Raw genomic sequence first — 16,490 nt, forward strand, 5'->3', positions numbered from 1 at the left:
GACGCTACCCGTTGCGCGTAGGTATACGTGCATGTATTGGCGCAACGAAACTAGATATTACATATGATACCACTATAGGTTGGTCCACTCCAAGAATCACAAAAACGACGATGTCGTGTGGTCGTGCGGGATATATCGTGGGATACGGGGAGGTGGCTGGATTGGAACGAACAGTATAAGGGGGGGGGGAGGGGGTGGACAAAAGTAGAAAGGGGGGACCGAGGAAATATCGTTTCTTTTGCCCTTCTAAGCAGCCGTCATCCCACCGTACCACGCCTCGTCCGGCGGGCCCCTCTCGACGCTCACCTGCCCCCTCTCGTCCATGCTCGCCCACTCGCAGCTTGCCGCCACGCCCTCCCTCCTCAACCTCTCCACCTCCGCCCTCCCGAGCCCGAGCGCGTCGTCCGCGACCCACACCACGCGCTGCGCCTTCCACGTGCTCGGCGGGTCAAACGCCGCGCCGTGCATGCCCGTCGTGTTCCCGTACTGCGGGCCGGCCACGACGTCTTCCTCCTCCTCCTCCCCCTCCTCCTCCGCCCTCGGCTCCTTTCCTGCGTTGTTCTTGTTCTTGGCGGCGGCGGCGGAGGGGGGCAGGGGCGCGCCGACGGCCGGGTTCAGACCCTCCGCCGAGCCCGTCTTGAGCAGGTGCGCGCCGGTATCGAGGAACACGTACCGCGCCGGCGCGAACCGGCGCCGCTCCATCCAAATCTGCACCACCGCCGTGAACACGATCAAGGCCGCCTATCCACGCCAAAAATAAAATAAAAATCGCGCATCAACATCCTCTCTTATATATATATTTGGAGAGGAAAAGGAAACGTACCGTGACGGAGCCGCCGACGAGGGCCATGACCGATTTCCCCCCGTTCGTGTTGAGGAAGTACAGGCCGGTGAGGCAGACCTCGAGCAGGTACAGCGACACGAACACGGTCCGGAGCGCGCGGGGGTAGTACAGCCCGCCCGTCTCGAGCGCGTCCGGCTGGTCGACGACGTACATCGCCAGATACTTGTACGTGATATAAATCCTGAAAAAAACCCCTCCATCAGCCACACGACACAAAAAAGAGAGAGAAAAGAGCGGGACGTACAAGACGAATCCGACGGCGCCAAACCCGACGACGACGGGCTGGATGATCGAATACACGATGCATATGCACCCCAACAGCGCCACGGGCGGCCACACCGTCGCGAGCGGGAGCGCGCCCATCCCCCACTCCATCTTCCACACCCCCCTCGGCGTGCTCGCCCCCAAAATCTTCTTCACGTTCGCCATCACCAGCGGCACCACGCGCGCGTTCGTCCCGCCCGCCGTACTCAGCATCGTCGTGATCACAAACGTCAAAAAGAAGATGCTCGCGCCGGGCAGCTGCTGCGCGAGCTGCGTCGGCAGCCCGCTCGTCGTCTTGCTGATGTTCTTCAGCGCCGCCGGGAGCCCCGACGCGAAGGTGATGATCAAAAAGCCGTGCACGACCTGGAACAGCCAGAACCGGGAGAACAGCTTCCGCTCGACGTCGGACCGGCGCGGCTCGCCCTGGAGGCGGACGAGGATGCGGAGGACGATGGGGAGGAGCATGAAGAGGACGGCGAGGAGGACGGGGGGGAGCACGCCCTGGATGATGCCGACGACGACCTTGGGCAGCTTGCAGATCCAGGAGAGGAAGGAGACCTCGGAGCAGAGATAGTTGACGTTCGAGATGACGCCGACGACGGCGACGGGGATCGCCCAGATGATGATGAGCCCGATGGTAAGCGCCCAGCTGACGCCCGTCCGGACCTTGCGCATCACGGGCGACATCGCGAGGTTGCTCCAGATGATCTGCGGAGATATCGCGTCAGGGCGTCGTTCCGACGGCACGAGGTGTTTCCCAAGGGGGAAAAAAAAAGGTTAACGACTCACGTCCTCCGGCACGACCTCGACCGCGGCGCCGACGAGCTTGCTCCCCGCCATCGCCTTCACGTCCCTCGCGAACGCGTGCGCGTCCTCCATCCTCTCGAACCGCACAAACGCGCTGTTCACGAGCGCAAACGTGGTGCCGTCCCCGGTCCGGACCGCCGCGCGGTACGCCTGGCGCTCCTCCGTGATCCGCTCGTTCCGCTCCCTCACGTACGCCGGCGAGGTCTCCAGCGTGCGGTGCTTCTTCCCGACCAGCATCTTCAGCACCGGCAGGCCCGTCTTGTGCGTCGGCATCTGCTTCGGCGCGACGTACCGCTCCACGACGCCGCCGGCCTTTTCCGGATCGACGGCGTCCGTCGTCGGCACCTTGTTCTTCCGCACGTTCTTCGCGGCGGTCGAGAGGAGCGAGCCCTCGGCGCTCTCGAGCCGGGCGCACTCGTCGTCGCGCTCGTCAAAGAGTTTGTCGAGCGCCTTCGTCTTGCGCGGGAGCCAGACGTGGGTGATGGGCGTGGGGACGATGGACCGGATCGCGTCGGCGGAGAGGAGCGAGGCGGGGAGGTTGTTGAGCATGACTGTGCGCGAGCGCGCGAGGCGGCCGTGCGCGGGCGAGGACAGGTATTCCTGCCGGACGATCACGAAGTGTTTGTACTCCCTGTAGATCATGAACAGGATGTACACTGCGCATTTGTTTCATAATTAGCTCGATGAGATGAGAGGGAGGTGGTACGCACGGATGACGACGACGGACACGAGCAGGTGGGCCAGATGTTTGATCTGGTGGTTCTTCTGCACGTTGCCGAAGGTGAAGATGTTGAGCTGGGTGAGGCCGCCGTTCGGCTTGGTGGCGGTGACGGGCATGAGGACGGCCCAGGTGAGGATCCAGACGGGGAGGAGGATGAGGCACATGAGGCGGATGAAGCGGACGAAGAAGTAGGCGTCGGGCCCGTTCATGTCGAAGACCAGGATGTCCGGCGCGCGCGCGATCGCGCCGAACCAGGCGAAGAAACCGGGTGGGAGCTCCGGGGGTCGTTTGCTGTGCGAGCGCAAGGTCAGAACAGGGCGCGCTTCAAAAAGGGGGAGGGCATGCTTACCTGACGGGGGCGAGGAGCGTGCGCGGTTGGTAGATGTGGCGGTAGCGCCCGTGGAGGAGGAAGAACGCGATCATGTAGACCGCGAAGACGACGACGCCCACCACGAGGGCTGGCCCGCGAGTATATGCGTCAGTATACGCGCGCCATGTTCTTTTTCAGGTGAATAAACGCCTCACCGGATAAGAACGAGGGCGTCGTCGCGGTGCTGGTATCCTTCGAGGTCGCCGACATGGCTGCGACGAGCTCACTAGCGATGTACGCGGGGCGGAGGGGGGTGTCGTTACAAAAAAAAAAAACTAAATAAGGGGGAGAGGGGGAGAGATACGTAGAAGCCAGGCTGGAGGGAATTACATCGTATTTATGAAGGGAGGGGCGAGGGGAGGCGAGTAGAATCGACAGGCTATGACGGCACGATCGAGTCCAACTGCCGGATCGGGACGAGTGTGGAGTGAACCAGGCCGCCGTCACCGATCCCGTCCCGCCCTCTCGCGCCGCCCCGCCGCCCGACGCGTCTTGCAGCGACGTCCCGGACACATACGAGAGGCGGCGAGTACGTCGAGGACGGCGCCAAGGGCGGTGTTTACCTCCATGAACACGAACAGAGCGACGTGCGATGTCTTATTCTTAGAACTCAGGGTCGCGCGTGTTCGCGCTCCGACGCCTGGCGTTCAATTCTTTCCGTGACGTAGGCGGTGTAGAGTACGTATCGCTTCGCCACTCGCCCTTGGCCACTCTCCGGTCCCGCGAATGCGACACACTACGCAATGGGCTTGGGGAACGTCGACCGCGCTAACAGCCTTGGCGTTGATGTCTGCGTACGCCCGGCTGGGGCCTGTTCGGGTCGACGTGCCTGAGCATGCCAGCGAATCCCGGTGAACGAAAACATGCACACGATCGACGCGTCGATCACGCCTGAAAGCGGATGCATCCGTTGTCGCCGCGCGCGTTCCGATCCAGGATCGGGCCATAACTTACTGATGCGATGGCATACTATTAAACTACTATTACTTAAGTACAGAGCCGGCCGTTTCCTTATGCTTGGGCTAACAACGCCGCTATCGCGCTCGTGCGAGGCTCGATCCGACACTTGAACGGCTTTGGATGGCTGTGGATATATCATCACCGCCGTCTCAACAGAGCAAAAAAGAAACCGCGAATCGCCGCCGCACCTGATGAACCCGTCGAAATCGGCCACGGGCGTGATCTCCTCCCCCGTCTCCTCGTCCCGCGCCTTCGACATCCTGAACGCGTACAGCATCGTCGCGACCCCGAGGAACACGCTGCTGTCCGCCAGATGAAGCCCAGGACATATCCTCTTCTCCGCATCGTTAGTAGGCCCGTGACGATAGCTTTATTTTGTATTTTTTTTGACTCACCCTCCCGAACCCGAACGCGATCTCGCCCGGATCCTCCTCCCTCTCCAATCGGCGCCTCGACCACCCCTCCGCGTCCAGATACCGCTCGGGCCTGAACGCCTCCGGATCGGGAAAGTACCGCTCGTCGTGCAGCATCGCCCAGATGTTCGCCCACACCGTCGTCCCGCGCGGCACGCGCCAGCCGCGGTACGCGTCCTCCTCCCTCAGCCGGTGCGGCAGTCCTAATCGGCCACGCGCACCATCTCAGTTTCGGGAACCTCGCGGGGGTAGAGGTGGGGAGGCGGGGGAATAAATCGGCGCAAGGGAGGGGGAGGGGGGCGAAGAAGAAGGGGGGGGAGCGGGGACGAACCGAGCGGGACGGCCGGGTTCCATCTGTACACCTCCTTCACGATCGCGTCCACGTACGGCAGGGAGCCGCGGTCCGCGAGCGCGGGCAGCCGCGCCGGCTCCGCATCCGCGTCGAGCAGCGCGTCGATCTCGCGCTGCGCCCTGATCTGCACCGCGGGGAAGAGCACCATCGCGAGCACGAACGCGGCGAGCGAGGACGGCGTCTACAACAATTTCCGATTCCGATCGTCATCCACACGATTCGAAAAGAGTACACGCGCGCGGGGAGATGGATCCTCTCACCGTCTCCGCCCCGCCGGAATACAGCGACGCCGCGGCGGCCTTGATGAGCTCTTCCCCTTCCTCGTCCGCCTCTCCCGTTTCCCCTCCATCGGCTTCCTCGCCCAACGCCGCCGCCGCGCCTCGTCCTCCTCCTCTCTCTTCGAGATACGTCGACGTGAACGATTTCAGCGCTTTACGCTCTCTCTGCAAAACAAAAACCAGGGCCGGGAGGACCCGAACGAACGAACGGTCGGTCGTCGAGCGCACACAAAAAAAAAAAGGGGAAAGCTCGGCGCACCACCTGCTCCTTCACGAACGCGTACGGCACGTCGTACAACCGCTCGAGCGCCCTCCGCATCTCCCTCGCGTCCGCCTTGAACCCCGCTCCGGGCATCCATTCGGGTACGTATCGCACTGTCCGCGGGCGGCCCGATTAACGAAACGAAAACAAAAAAAAAAAAAAAAAAAAACGGAGTCGAACAGAAAAGGGAGGGAACTTGAAGGGAGCTGTATGTATGTATATATATATATATATAAACCGGGGCACGTACGTATAGGAAACTGGTCGACCCAATACCGCCCGGGCTCGCTCGCCCTCGCGAACCCGTCCATCGCCTCCTCCGCGATCCTCACCATCTCGTCTCTCTTACCGCCACCGCCACCTCCACCTCCATCCCCGTCCTCGCGCCCCGCCTCGTACCCGTACGCCAACCGCAATATCAGCGCGCCCGTCGAGTCGCGGAAGTGGGCCAAGAACCGCGCCGGCTCCCGCGCGAGCCTGCCCAGCATTCTCGCGTTCTCCCTTTCCTGCGCCGAGACGAGGTCGTCGAGGCCGAGGAAGCGGGCGAAGAGGCGGCGGAAGGCCCGGAAGCGGGCGGAGCGGGCGGAGGGGGTGTAGCCCAGCCCGCGCGACCAGCCGACGCTGCGTCGATCAAATCAATATCGGTCGGATATATCTTGAACGTGAACGGGAGAGAAAAAAGAGCGGAGGGAAGGAACGGTGCGCACAGTTCGCCGGCCATGACGGCCGTCGGCCGGTCGGAGTAGATCGTCCCTGTCCGTTTCGTCAGTATATATATATCATCGTGTTTACCGAAGACGGAGGGGGAGGAAAAGACTGGTAAGCACCTCTCGCGTCGAGCAAATCGCTCGCGGCTTTGAACGAGCTCAGTATGAGCGTCGGCTGGCCCATGATCGTGACGTACACCACGTCGCCTACGTAGTAGAAAATGAATAATCGTCGTAAGCCGTTCACGCACAAGTGAAACAAAAAACCCCTTTTCCATCTCGTTCTTGCATGGCGTGAACGAGATGCGGTTACGCACCGTATCGCTTCGCCCAGCGATCGAACGCGAGCCACTGTTTCGAGCCCGGGATCTGCAGCGCGTTACCGACGAGGGGGAGCCCTTCTGGGCCGGGAGGGAGCGGGAGCTGGGATCGACCTCGGTGATGATGATAGTAATACCAGAGGGTGCCGATGGCCAGGCAGAGGGATAGAGCTACGATGTCGAGCGGACCGAAGCGGAATGCTACGTCGAGTTTCACCGTGGCCATCGCGACTCCAAGTGCAGACTTCCAAGCACGGAGTGGGTGGGATGGGTGAAGAGATCAAGCTTAAGCCTCGATGTGACCGCGCAGATAAAGGAATAGACAACTGTTATCCCAATCTCCGGGCCCTTTCGTAAACTATCGATGCTTGTTCCATCAACGTCCGAGATAAGCAGCACCATCCTCTTCGCACCGTCCCCGTTGTACGCAATAGAATCGTGTGCATTTCACGAGGCCAAGAAAGGACACGTGGGAACATCTCCGTATGATGTCGTGGGCGTCAGCACGCTCTCGTCATCGACCCCTCTTTGCTTCGCTCGCGTTCGCATCAATTCTGCATGGCCTGACCGCCTCAGCCCTCGGCACGCCTTGCTCCTCTCTCGCCGCCAACACCATCAGCCTACATACCCCTTTCTCTTCCTCTTCTCTCTTTCCCCGCCACCCCACCGACGACGACGAACGACCAACGAATACTGGGATGTCACCTCACGAAAACGGCGCAGATGCGCCTCCCCGCCGCGCGAGCTTCACCCTCGGACCGGTAGGGTCTGACAAACACGCCGATACCCCAGCCCCGTCGAGGTACCACGAGAAATCTATATCGGAAGACAGCGAGGGCAGCGATGGTTCGAGCTTGCACGGCTCCGGCAGCCCGGGCTACCTCCCGGACGACGTCTACGAGCAGACCATGGGCTGGTGGCGGGCGGCGATCCGGCGCAGACTCGTCCGGAGCGTCGAGTGGGAGTCGAAGGTCATCGCTTCGATGCAGGTTCGAAACAACGCGCCGATCCGAACGAGTGGTGATCATTGACCGAACGAACAGGCCAAGATACGGACGCGCTTCCTGGACTCGTACTTTGTGTACACCTCCTCTTTGGGCACCCACACCTTCTTCATGATCGCGCTCCCGGCCTGCTTCTTTTTCGGCCTTCACCAGCTCGGTCGCGGGTAAGCATAGGCCTGACCATCGCCGTTACACGACGCTCCGTGGCCCGCTCACTCACGCGCGACCCCCGTCCAGTATCGTCTTCGTCGTCGCCATGAGCGGCTACGTGACCTCCTTCCTCAAAGACCTCATCTGCTCTCCACGGCCCTTCGCTCCTCCCGTCACGCGCCTCAGTAAGTCCTCGCCATTCCCCCCCCCTCCCCTCCCGCTCCAGACTCATGTCACCTACTCAACAGCCATCGGCTCGCACCATCTCGAATACGGCTTCCCCTCCACGCACTCCGCCAACGGCGTCGCCATGGCCCTCTTCGGACTCATGTCCATCACGCGCCTCCTCGCCTCCGGCGCGATCGCCGACGGCGCCTACACCGTCGGCTGCGTGTTCCTCGCCTGGTACACGTTCAGCATCGTCTTTGGCCGGCTCTACACCGGCATGCACAGCTTCACCGACGTCACGGCCGGCAGCGCCGCGGGCGCGCTCGTGTGGGCGACCTACTGGGCGTGCGAGGACGCGCTCGAGGCCTGGCTCGCAAGCCCGGGCTGGGACGGTGAGCCCCCATCCTTTCCGTCTCCACGGAGTCTAGAGACGTCTTTTTTTTTTCTGACGCGAGGACACGACGTTTTCTTTTCACAGTGCCGGCGATCGTGGCGACGGTGTGCCTGATCATGGTGCACAAGCACCCGCAGCCGGTCGACGACTGCCCCTGCTTCGAGGACGCGATCGCGTTTATCTCCGTCATCATGGGCTGCTTCCTCGGCCGCTGGCACTCGGTCAAGTACGGCTTCGACGACGAATGGTACCGCACCTCCATGCCCGGCTCCGCCTTCGCCGCCCCCGCCGACGCCGGGCTCTGGCTCCTCTTCGCGGCGCTCAAGATGCTCCTCGGCACGCTCGTCATCTTCGCCTGGCGCCTCATCGCCAAGCCCACCCTGCACATCCTGCTCCCGCCCACCTTCCGTCTCCTCGCCCAGATCTTCACGCTGCCCCACCGGCGGTTCTACACGCCCGCGACGGACTACAAGAGCGTGCCGGCGGAGAAGGGGCTCCACCCGATTCCGAGCGTGATCGATCTGCCGACGCAGGTGGAGGAGGTCGTCGACGGGGACGGGCTGGGGCGCCCGAGCTTGAGGGTCCCGAACGGGATGAAGTATCGTGGCGGCGGCGGCGGGAAGCAGGGCGGGGCGAGGGAGAAGGCGGGGAACGGCGGCGAGCTCGGGCTGGGGCTCGACTCGGACGTGGACGTGGAGTACGTGAAGCATTACGACGCGGACGGTACGTTTGAAACATTTTACTCTCGGCGAGCGCTGACGCATCGCCCCATCTCTACGTAGTTCTGACCAAGGTGTTCGTCTACTGCGGTATCGCGCTCATCTCGGTGGAGGCTTTGCCGATGATGTTCGAGCTCACGGGCATGGGCGTTTTCTCGTCGTGACGTTGGGCCCTCTTGGACCGCGTTTAATTCCACGGGGTGGTATACCATACGCTATATTTGTCACCTCGTCGTAATGCAACGGTCACGGGAAACTGCGACGGAGCCCTCTCTAGCTCGTGGGTGCATACAATCGTGGCGACGTAAGCATTGACAGGTGCGAGTCGGCGTCATCGTTGCACCGAAGTTTCAAATACTTGTGCACCGATTGCCCCGCCCCAACCCGTTCGGGAACAAGTTCCACCATTCGCCATGATTCGATTGGATTGAGGACTTCAAGTGGACGCGCTGCAGATCATTCGTGTAGCGTTGACCCTAAATTATACATGTCGTAACAGCCATTATATTACGTTTGATTGCTCAGAGTCCGTTGCAATGTCACAGTGTCCGACCGATTAAACCCCCATAGGAAAAAGAACGCAGGAAAGACTCGCGTCTTCCTCATCGTCAGGCCAGGATGGTGTTGTTCAGGGCCGAGATCGAGGGAACGAAGAAGTACTCGCCGCCGTTAGAGATGATGGTCGGGTTCTGGGTGAAGACCTTGTCGAAGTCGGTCGGGTCAAAGCCGGACGCGCTGCGCTCGAGGCCGGCACCCGGTTGGCCGATGACCATGTCGAGACCGACGGACGAGATGTTCTTGCCGAAGATGAAGTTCTGGTTGTCGACCCAGACGGTCTGCTGGAACTGGAAGCCGTTCCCGATGTTAGACTGGTACATCACTGAGAAAGGCCTCGGGTTAGTGACATGCGCCGAATGGGAATTAAGCAGCGCGCTCACCGAAGGCGAGGCCGCGGTCGATGCTGGTGGTGTTGGAGGCCGACTCATCTGCAGTGACTTCGGGACCGTACGGGATGCCGGCGCGGATCGCTTGGTTGACGACGTTCGCGTTGTTCAGGTCGGCGCGCGGGCGCGTCTTGCGGATGTGCGCGGCGAAGGGGCAGTGCGACTGGTCGCTGGTGATGTCCGAGTCGGGGTGGCTGAAGTCGAAGTCGTTGTTTCGGGACGGGTCGGCGCCGAGCGCGGGGTCGTCCGCGAGCGGGGTGAGGTCGATGGGTGCGCCGCTGGGCCAGCGACCGAAGATACGCGCGCCGAGCAGGTCGGCGCCTTCCTGCTGCGTGAGGTTTCCGGCCGGGCTCTGGACGGCGTTGTCGAGCAGCCACTTCTTGTACTCGGGAACGAGCTGCTTGAGCTTGCGGAAGGCGAGGAAAGAGCCGTCGAGCGCCCATGCCGGGCGCGTCACGCTGTCGCCATCCTCGCCGGTGAGGATGATGCCGGCGTCGACGACGGACTGACCCGGTTTCGGATCCGTCGTGAAGCCGTCGACGCCAGGGTTGGAGATCCCGTCCAAGTAGCCGAAGTCTGGAAGAGCGACCGTTAGCGCACGACTTCCGATGATTCAGCCAGAAAAAGAAGCTCACGTTCGTGGCCGGCCTCAGCGCCAGGGCGAGCGGCACCGTCAAGTTCGTAGACAATCGTGGCAGACTTCAAGAGTTCCTGGATGGCGTCGTTGAACGTGTCCTGGATGTTGGTGCCGACGTCACTGCCGACGAGGAAGACGCCATGGATGTTCGTGCCCTTGAACTCGGGTTCCCATTGCGTAGTATCATCCTTCAATGCCGCCGCCTGAGCAAACTGACCAGAGCTGAAGTCGGCATCACCGAGATCGTCGGTGACACCGAGAGCGGTCAAGCCACTCTGCGAGAAGCCCACGTTAACGTAAGCCGCAGGCTGGTCTGCGGGGGGCGAGATCAAGGTCGCCGCCGAGGTGATGATCGAGAGCTGGGTCTTGAAGTCGGCCTTGAACTGGGCCGCATCGTTGATGTGGAAGAAGTAAAAGTTTTCCACGGGCTTCTTCATCCCAACACTGGAAGAAGTCGATCAATGACACGACCATCGGTCGCTGCCTCGCCGACACGCACAAAATATCACCCTGGATGTTCGCGAGGTCCAGAGCGCTGCCTGTGGCATTGGTCGCCTGCACAGAAGCGAGAGAGGGCAACGCAGGCTGGCCCTTGAAGTCTGATGGAATGTTGTCGTCAGTGTTGAACCGACAGCAAAAACGGACGGCGTACTCTTCAGCAGAGGCGTCGTTCGTACGCTGCTCTGGCGGGGCTTGAGAGCAGGCTGGGCAGCGGTGGCGCCAAAGACACCGCTGACGTTCGCGACAGCGAGCAAAGTGAAAGCGAGAAGACGAGAGTATTGCATGGCTGAAGAACTGTGCGTAAAGGGACGACTGTAGAAGGAGAAAGCTCGCTGTCGGTTGTGGCTCGTCCGTCCTTGTTCTTATATACGCTCTGGAGGAGGTCCTTGGGCACTGCATCTAGGCGACAGTCCATTCATCCATTCATTCGAATCTTCGCGCAGCACCTTTGCAAACGCGTAGTACCGATTTGCGGGCATATCGTGCCGAGGTGGTGAGAGGGACTCCCAGGGAGCAGAGCACGTAAGATGCAGGCATCAAGCGCCGACCGCTCATGAAAGCCGGATTCGTAACCTCCGCGTTAGCCAGGCGCGGGTACGACGCCCCGACGTGCTGGAATGAACCCAAATTATTCCTTGGTGGTCGCGTTTCATTGGCCGGAAGGAGCTAGTGGCGGTGTGCGGCGGGCTCCCAGGCGTCTCCCGCCGCCATCGCTTGCACAGCGTTTCCCTGCAACTTTAAACTTTCCCCCCGAAAATCTCGGGAGTCGCACGAGAACCAACCAGCGGGGTGAATGGCCGAGGCGTCGTCATCGTCGCTGAGGCGCATAACCCACGACCTTCGAGTCGGAGAGGTTTCATCGGTAAGGGCACCGCGACTTGAGCGGCAGGATGACAGCTGTATAGAGTGGGTTGCACGTGGGCGCGTTGTATGGCGCAGGCGGGACCATGGCTTGTCCCGACGCACCCACGCACCGACTCCAAGCGGGACATCGTGTAAGCTGTTTGCAATTTGGATGATGTAGCGCCTGAGTGCGCCTTCCCAGGGACATCCCAAGGGCCCGCTTCAGGACCAGGCACGCCAATCCATGGTGGAATAGTCCAGAATTCGCAGCACAGTTGCAACTCACTTCTCCGTTGCCTTCCTTGGTGCCGATTGAATTGCTGCGGCGCCGCACCTTGTCGGTTCGCCGTCGCCAGAAGCGAATTGCCATGGCTGCAGACGATAATCTTCGACCATGACTGGCCAACATTCCATCCAACAGTCCACGTGCAGAACAGTTGCGTTTGTCCTAACCAAGTGCCGGTTTCGTCAGGCCATCAACGCAGTGCTCCCAGATTCGTTGCATTTCAGCAGTAGCACCATCTGCCAGGGCGGGCGTGGCAGAGCACCGAATCGGAGCGTCCCAATAGGAGAGTCGCGCGCTTGACCCGCGGTGATCGGCCAATGTGAGCCTGAGCGCAACGTCGATTCTCATGAACGCGGCCCCGAGACCGTGAAGGGTCGTTTCCACGCATGGACGGGCCAACATTGCGAACGCGCACCGTGCTTGCCGGGCGGCAGTCAGGACAAAAGAGGTGAACCCCGCGTCTAACGACTGTTCCAGGGAAAGATCATCCAAAACGACGGCACAGGCCAGCGTAATACCCAGGTGTTGGAAGAACGGGGGAGTCGTCCGAAGGTACACACGAGTATGACTTGCCCGTAACTTGGTATTGCAGAAGATGCATCAGCTTCAACGCCCGTACGGCGGGCCTCCTAGACATTTTCGCACACCATGCCTTCTCCTCGTTCTTGAGTCCGACAAGCGGGAGAACATGGCACTAGACCGGCTTATGAGCATAGACCCGAGGGAGAATAGCAGGCAATGGCAGTGAGTATTCTGATCGCTATCCAGGAACAGGCCCCAAGGTTGCAAGGCGTAGTTCCCTCCAATAGCTTCAAGATGGTCACAACGCAGAGCTTTTCAGTGTCTTGTATGCCGACTCGCCCCTGGCGGTGACCACATTCTTTTCTGGACGGCGTCGAGAGGAAACAAGCAACCGTCGTCTGCGCGCGACGAGGTAGCGATGCGCGAGCACGTGACTGTCAAAGCTCCGTTGAGCGCGTTTCGGTTTCTCCGTCGACCTGAACGACCGCGACGGCGCTACACTGGGATACCTAACGAACAACCTGCTAAGCTGCTCAAGTATTTGACTCTGTGCCGATAAATTTTACATCCTACGTAATTGTATGCTTCATCGTCGAAAGGGTACATTTTCATCGCTAGTCCTTCGGAGGATAAAGACCATAAACAACTTGTAAGCCCCCAGCTTTATTCTCCCCACTCTTCATCCTCTGATCCTATATTCGCCGGAAATGGTAGCTGAACCTATGCCTGGAAAGCGTGGACACGAAGATCCTGACTACAGCCCTTGTCCTAAGAAAAGGGCGATCCGGACTCATCGCGCACTCCCTTCGCCGCCCACGTCGGACACGCTCCTGCAATTACGAGCCGGACCATCCTCCGCACCCTTCACGCCCCGGACACCCAAGGCTTCCCGAGATTACACATCATGTTTCTCCACGCCCCTGCGCTCGACGCCATTCACGATCCCATCCGACTCCCCAACAAATCCCGTGGGTCTCGAGCGCGGCAAACGCCTGCGCGTCGCGTTGCCGGAGGTCACGTCGTTCAGCAAGCATCTCGCGCTACGCTTTCAGGTCGTCCAAGCTGCCGCGGTCCACAATCGGCGGCGCAGCAAGGCACGTCACGCGCGTGGCGCCGCCCGACCAGAGCTCGACCGTGCCGGCGTCTTTCGCGTCGTACAGGTCCCGTTGAACTACACCTTTCGCCATCTACACGCTCTTATCTTGTACCTGTTTCCTTCGCGGAGCCGAGGGCCGATTTCACGAAGCGAATGGACCGCGACCAGCCCGCCCTCCTCCTCGCATGCGTTCGAGGTGCAGCGGGACGTCGTCCTGCAGTCCAACGCTATCAAGAGCGGCCGCACCGTGGCCAAGCTCTCCACGTCCTATCTTCCCTACGAGCAGGAAGCGCTCTCGGAAGACGACAACGCCGCAGCCGAGGGGAACCCGCGCGAGGAGGGCGGCTGGATCTGGGAGAACGAAGACGAGTTCGAAGTCGGCCGCGTGTGGCCCAACGGCCCTGAGCTGGAGAACGGGATCATCTACGTGAGTCAACGCGCTCACCTGGCGTCCGGGTGATCTTACATCGCGGCGCACGCCTTCCTCCTTTCGCAGTGGCATTCACCGCTCACCGCGATTCACATTACGCTCAACATGGAGAGTCTGCCAAGACGATCCGGCCGGAGCAACGAGCCGTACGTCTTCCGCGCGCGGGGCTCGCTGGACCTGCGTACGGAGGTTGTCGATATCGCCGGAGAGGACGGAGATGACTCAAGGTCGGGCAGCGTTCTCCCTCCGTCGAGCGACCCCTACGGGACGCCCTCGTCGCCGACGAAGAAGAGCAGCGACGACGAGGAGAACGAGCAGCCGCCGCCCGACCAATTCACCCGTGAGGCCCTGGAGGGAGCACGGTGGAACAACCCCGGCGATTTCGCGACGTTCCTACGTGCGCTCGCGGCCATCATAGCCGGGTTCGAGCACGAGCGCAGTCTGGGCGGCGATACGGACGTGGAGGAGGAGGAAGACGAGCCCGCGTTCTCGCCGCTCACGTCGTCGCCGTCGTTTAAACTATACACCCCTGCTCCCGTGCGGATTGGGCATCAGAAACGGGTGGATATCGCTGCGCGAAGGATCAGGCGACTATCTCAACGTAGCATGGCTACTCTCGACGACGAGGAAGACGATGGCGAGAAGAAGGTGAAAGACGAAGCAACAGAGGAAGTGAAGGTCGAGCTGTTCGATACGGAGGATGGGCTCTTTGATTGCGACGAACATGAACAGGACGAGAATCAGTTCGCACACTCTGGCCATGTTTCGTTCGCAAGTCTCGTTCGCGGGCACGAGACCGAAGAGAAGGCCGAAGAGGAGGAAGAAGAGGTCGACCAACTGGCCGAAGATGACGCTGAAGGCGACGAGGATGACGAGGTCCCAGACAGCGAGACCGAGTCTGCTCAGCGACAGCGGGCACGGGCATTCTGGGACTGGAGTCCCGATATCCTCGGGCTACGAGAGGTCGAGATATGATGATCAGCGCTACATATTCATGCTATTGTCTTTCCCCATCATCGCTCTGCTTTCAAGGTTCATCTTTACGACGTTCGCATTGCTAACACATCTCTCAGCTTGTAGCATACACATTGGTCTCCAAGAGCGATACCTTGGCCAGATAATACACGTTCATACTTACATACAGCATCTATACATTCACGTTTCGAGATCAGCCAGAAATCCGTTATCCATGTGCGGGTATCCTGTAGGGTGTGCATTGGCGACGTGCTGCATATGAACCGCCTCCAGATGATGTCGCAACCACAACGAAACGCCAACGTACCTGTGGATGATCAGGATTGAGGACGAGGGGACTGCCAAAGCCTCTCAGTCGCGATAATCCTGTCAAAGCAATCCTGCAAGTCATCGTGCGCCCGAATCAGCGCCGCATTCTCCCCGAACGCGATCTTCAGCTGCACGACGTCGCGATGCTTCCCCACCAAGCGCATCACCTCTCCAAACCGCTTATCGAACTCCGTCGTCTTCCGCCCCGCGCTCTGCAACGACGCGTGGAACCCGGCGGCGGCGACGACCTCCGGCACGTCCTGCAGCCTCCGCCGCATCTCGTCTGCGCCCACGCCGTAGAGGTCCTCGTAGGTTTCCTTCAATTGGCTCGGGTTCGCGTCAGCGTCCGGGACGCCCGGTAGGCAGAGCGCGGCGTCCGCGACCGGGCGGCCGCGGTGCGCGGCGCGGTCGCCGGCTTTGATGCGCTGCTCGCCCTCGATACCGATGCGCCGGCGCATGCGTCGCTGACGGTGCACCTCGAGGTAGCGCAGGCGGACTTCGCGCCCGACGGCAACGAAGGGCGCGTCCCGCGCGGCCTGCGATTCCAGCGCCTCGACGCGGCTCTTGTCCGTCGTCGCCTGCGCCTCTAGCGCCTGGATGCGGCTCTTGTCCTTCGTCGCCTGAGCTTCGAGGGAACTTAGGCGGGCCTTCAGGGTCGTTATCAGGTCCGAATCCGCTGGGGGCGAGGTCGTGGCTTGGGCGGCCATCTCGGCTTTGTAGGCCCGAGCTTCGGCTTTGGACGCGGAGAGCTCGTCGCGAAGCAGCATGTTGGCGAACTGGAGGCGCTCGATTTCTCCTTTGATGCGAGCAAATTCGGGTGTCGGTGAATCGGGGTAGGCGACCATGGTGCCCTTTCGTCGTGCAAGGTGACTAGCAGAGAGACGGCGCGTCTTTGGCAAGAGATGAGGGGTTACGGTGCGAACCGGACTCGGCGACCGATGCGACCCAGGTATATCGAACCGGAGAGGGACAAACGCAGGACAAGAACGGTTCAGGTAGGCTCCGGGGTTGTTGCCAGAATGCTGTCGCCGCAGCACGCATGCATTTCAATTTCCCGACCGGCACGAGTCCAGGGGGTCGGGGATCAGAACGTATACCGAGGTTTCCGGATCTGCCGGTGGCGAGATCCACCTGTACATGGGCGCCCCACCGTCCGGCGTCCACGAGTGTGCCACGACTTGCCGCGAGGAAGAGGAGGAGAAGGCGCGCGTGTG

The 16,490-nt window shown here is 61.1% G+C and overlaps 6 protein-coding genes across 6 annotated transcripts; 2 read left to right on the top strand and 4 right to left on the bottom strand.

Annotated features, from left to right (window-relative positions):
• Positions 1–29: 29 nt before the first annotated feature.
• On the bottom strand, positions 30–3,216 carry PUNSTDRAFT_126184 (DUF221-domain-containing protein; the record flags this gene model as incomplete). Its single annotated transcript, XM_007383669.1, has 6 exons — positions 30–741; positions 824–1,816; positions 1,898–2,571; positions 2,626–2,927; positions 2,986–3,094; positions 3,162–3,216. The coding sequence occupies 6 exons, from the start codon at positions 3,214–3,216 to the stop codon at positions 247–249; spliced, it is 2,628 nt and encodes an 875-aa protein (XP_007383731.1). The 3' UTR covers positions 30–246.
• Positions 3,217–4,017: 801 nt separating this feature from the next.
• PUNSTDRAFT_113580 (cytochrome P450) lies at positions 4,018–6,524 on the bottom strand (the record flags this gene model as incomplete). The annotated part of the gene is made up of 10 exons (XM_007383670.1): positions 4,018–4,090; positions 4,155–4,300; positions 4,362–4,582; positions 4,711–4,912; positions 4,992–5,051; positions 5,106–5,174; positions 5,269–5,384; positions 5,522–5,892; positions 5,979–6,024; positions 6,296–6,524. 10 exons carry the CDS (start codon positions 6,522–6,524, stop codon positions 4,018–4,020), a joined length of 1,533 nt encoding a protein of 510 aa, XP_007383732.1.
• Positions 6,525–6,903: 379 nt separating this feature from the next.
• On the top strand, positions 6,904–9,256 carry PUNSTDRAFT_87143 (uncharacterized protein). Its single transcript, XM_007383671.1, has 6 exons — positions 6,904–7,287; positions 7,342–7,466; positions 7,540–7,637; positions 7,701–8,012; positions 8,099–8,737; positions 8,797–9,256. The coding sequence occupies exons 1-6, from the start codon at positions 6,997–6,999 to the stop codon at positions 8,895–8,897; spliced, it is 1,566 nt and encodes a 521-aa protein (XP_007383733.1). The 5' UTR covers positions 6,904–6,996; the 3' UTR covers positions 8,898–9,256.
• A 7-nt stretch (positions 9,257–9,263) lies between these two features.
• On the bottom strand, positions 9,264–11,099 carry DyP2 (peroxidase TAP; the record flags this gene model as incomplete). The annotated part of the gene is made up of 5 exons (XM_007383672.1): positions 9,264–9,613; positions 9,672–10,253; positions 10,313–10,758; positions 10,814–10,913; positions 10,967–11,099. The coding sequence occupies 5 exons, from the start codon at positions 11,097–11,099 to the stop codon at positions 9,342–9,344; spliced, it is 1,533 nt and encodes a 510-aa protein (XP_007383734.1). The 3' UTR covers positions 9,264–9,341.
• Positions 11,100–13,173: 2,074 nt separating this feature from the next.
• On the top strand, positions 13,174–14,967 carry PUNSTDRAFT_44506 (uncharacterized protein; the record flags this gene model as incomplete). The annotated part of the gene is made up of 2 exons (XM_007383673.1): positions 13,174–13,989; positions 14,059–14,967. The coding sequence occupies 2 exons, from the start codon at positions 13,174–13,176 to the stop codon at positions 14,965–14,967; spliced, it is 1,725 nt and encodes a 574-aa protein (XP_007383735.1).
• A 317-nt stretch (positions 14,968–15,284) lies between these two features.
• PUNSTDRAFT_134213 (uncharacterized protein) lies at positions 15,285–16,121 on the bottom strand (the record flags this gene model as incomplete). The annotated part of the gene is made up of 1 exon (XM_007383674.1): positions 15,285–16,121. The coding sequence occupies one exon, from the start codon at positions 16,119–16,121 to the stop codon at positions 15,285–15,287; it is 837 nt and encodes a 278-aa protein (XP_007383736.1).
• Positions 16,122–16,490: the final 369 nt, after the last annotated feature.

The sequence above is a fragment of the Punctularia strigosozonata genome (assembly GCF_000264995.1).
Source record: "Punctularia strigosozonata HHB-11173 SS5 unplaced genomic scaffold PUNSTscaffold_6, whole genome shotgun sequence".
NCBI classification, from domain to species: Eukaryota; Fungi; Basidiomycota; class Agaricomycetes; order Corticiales; family Punctulariaceae; genus Punctularia; species Punctularia strigosozonata.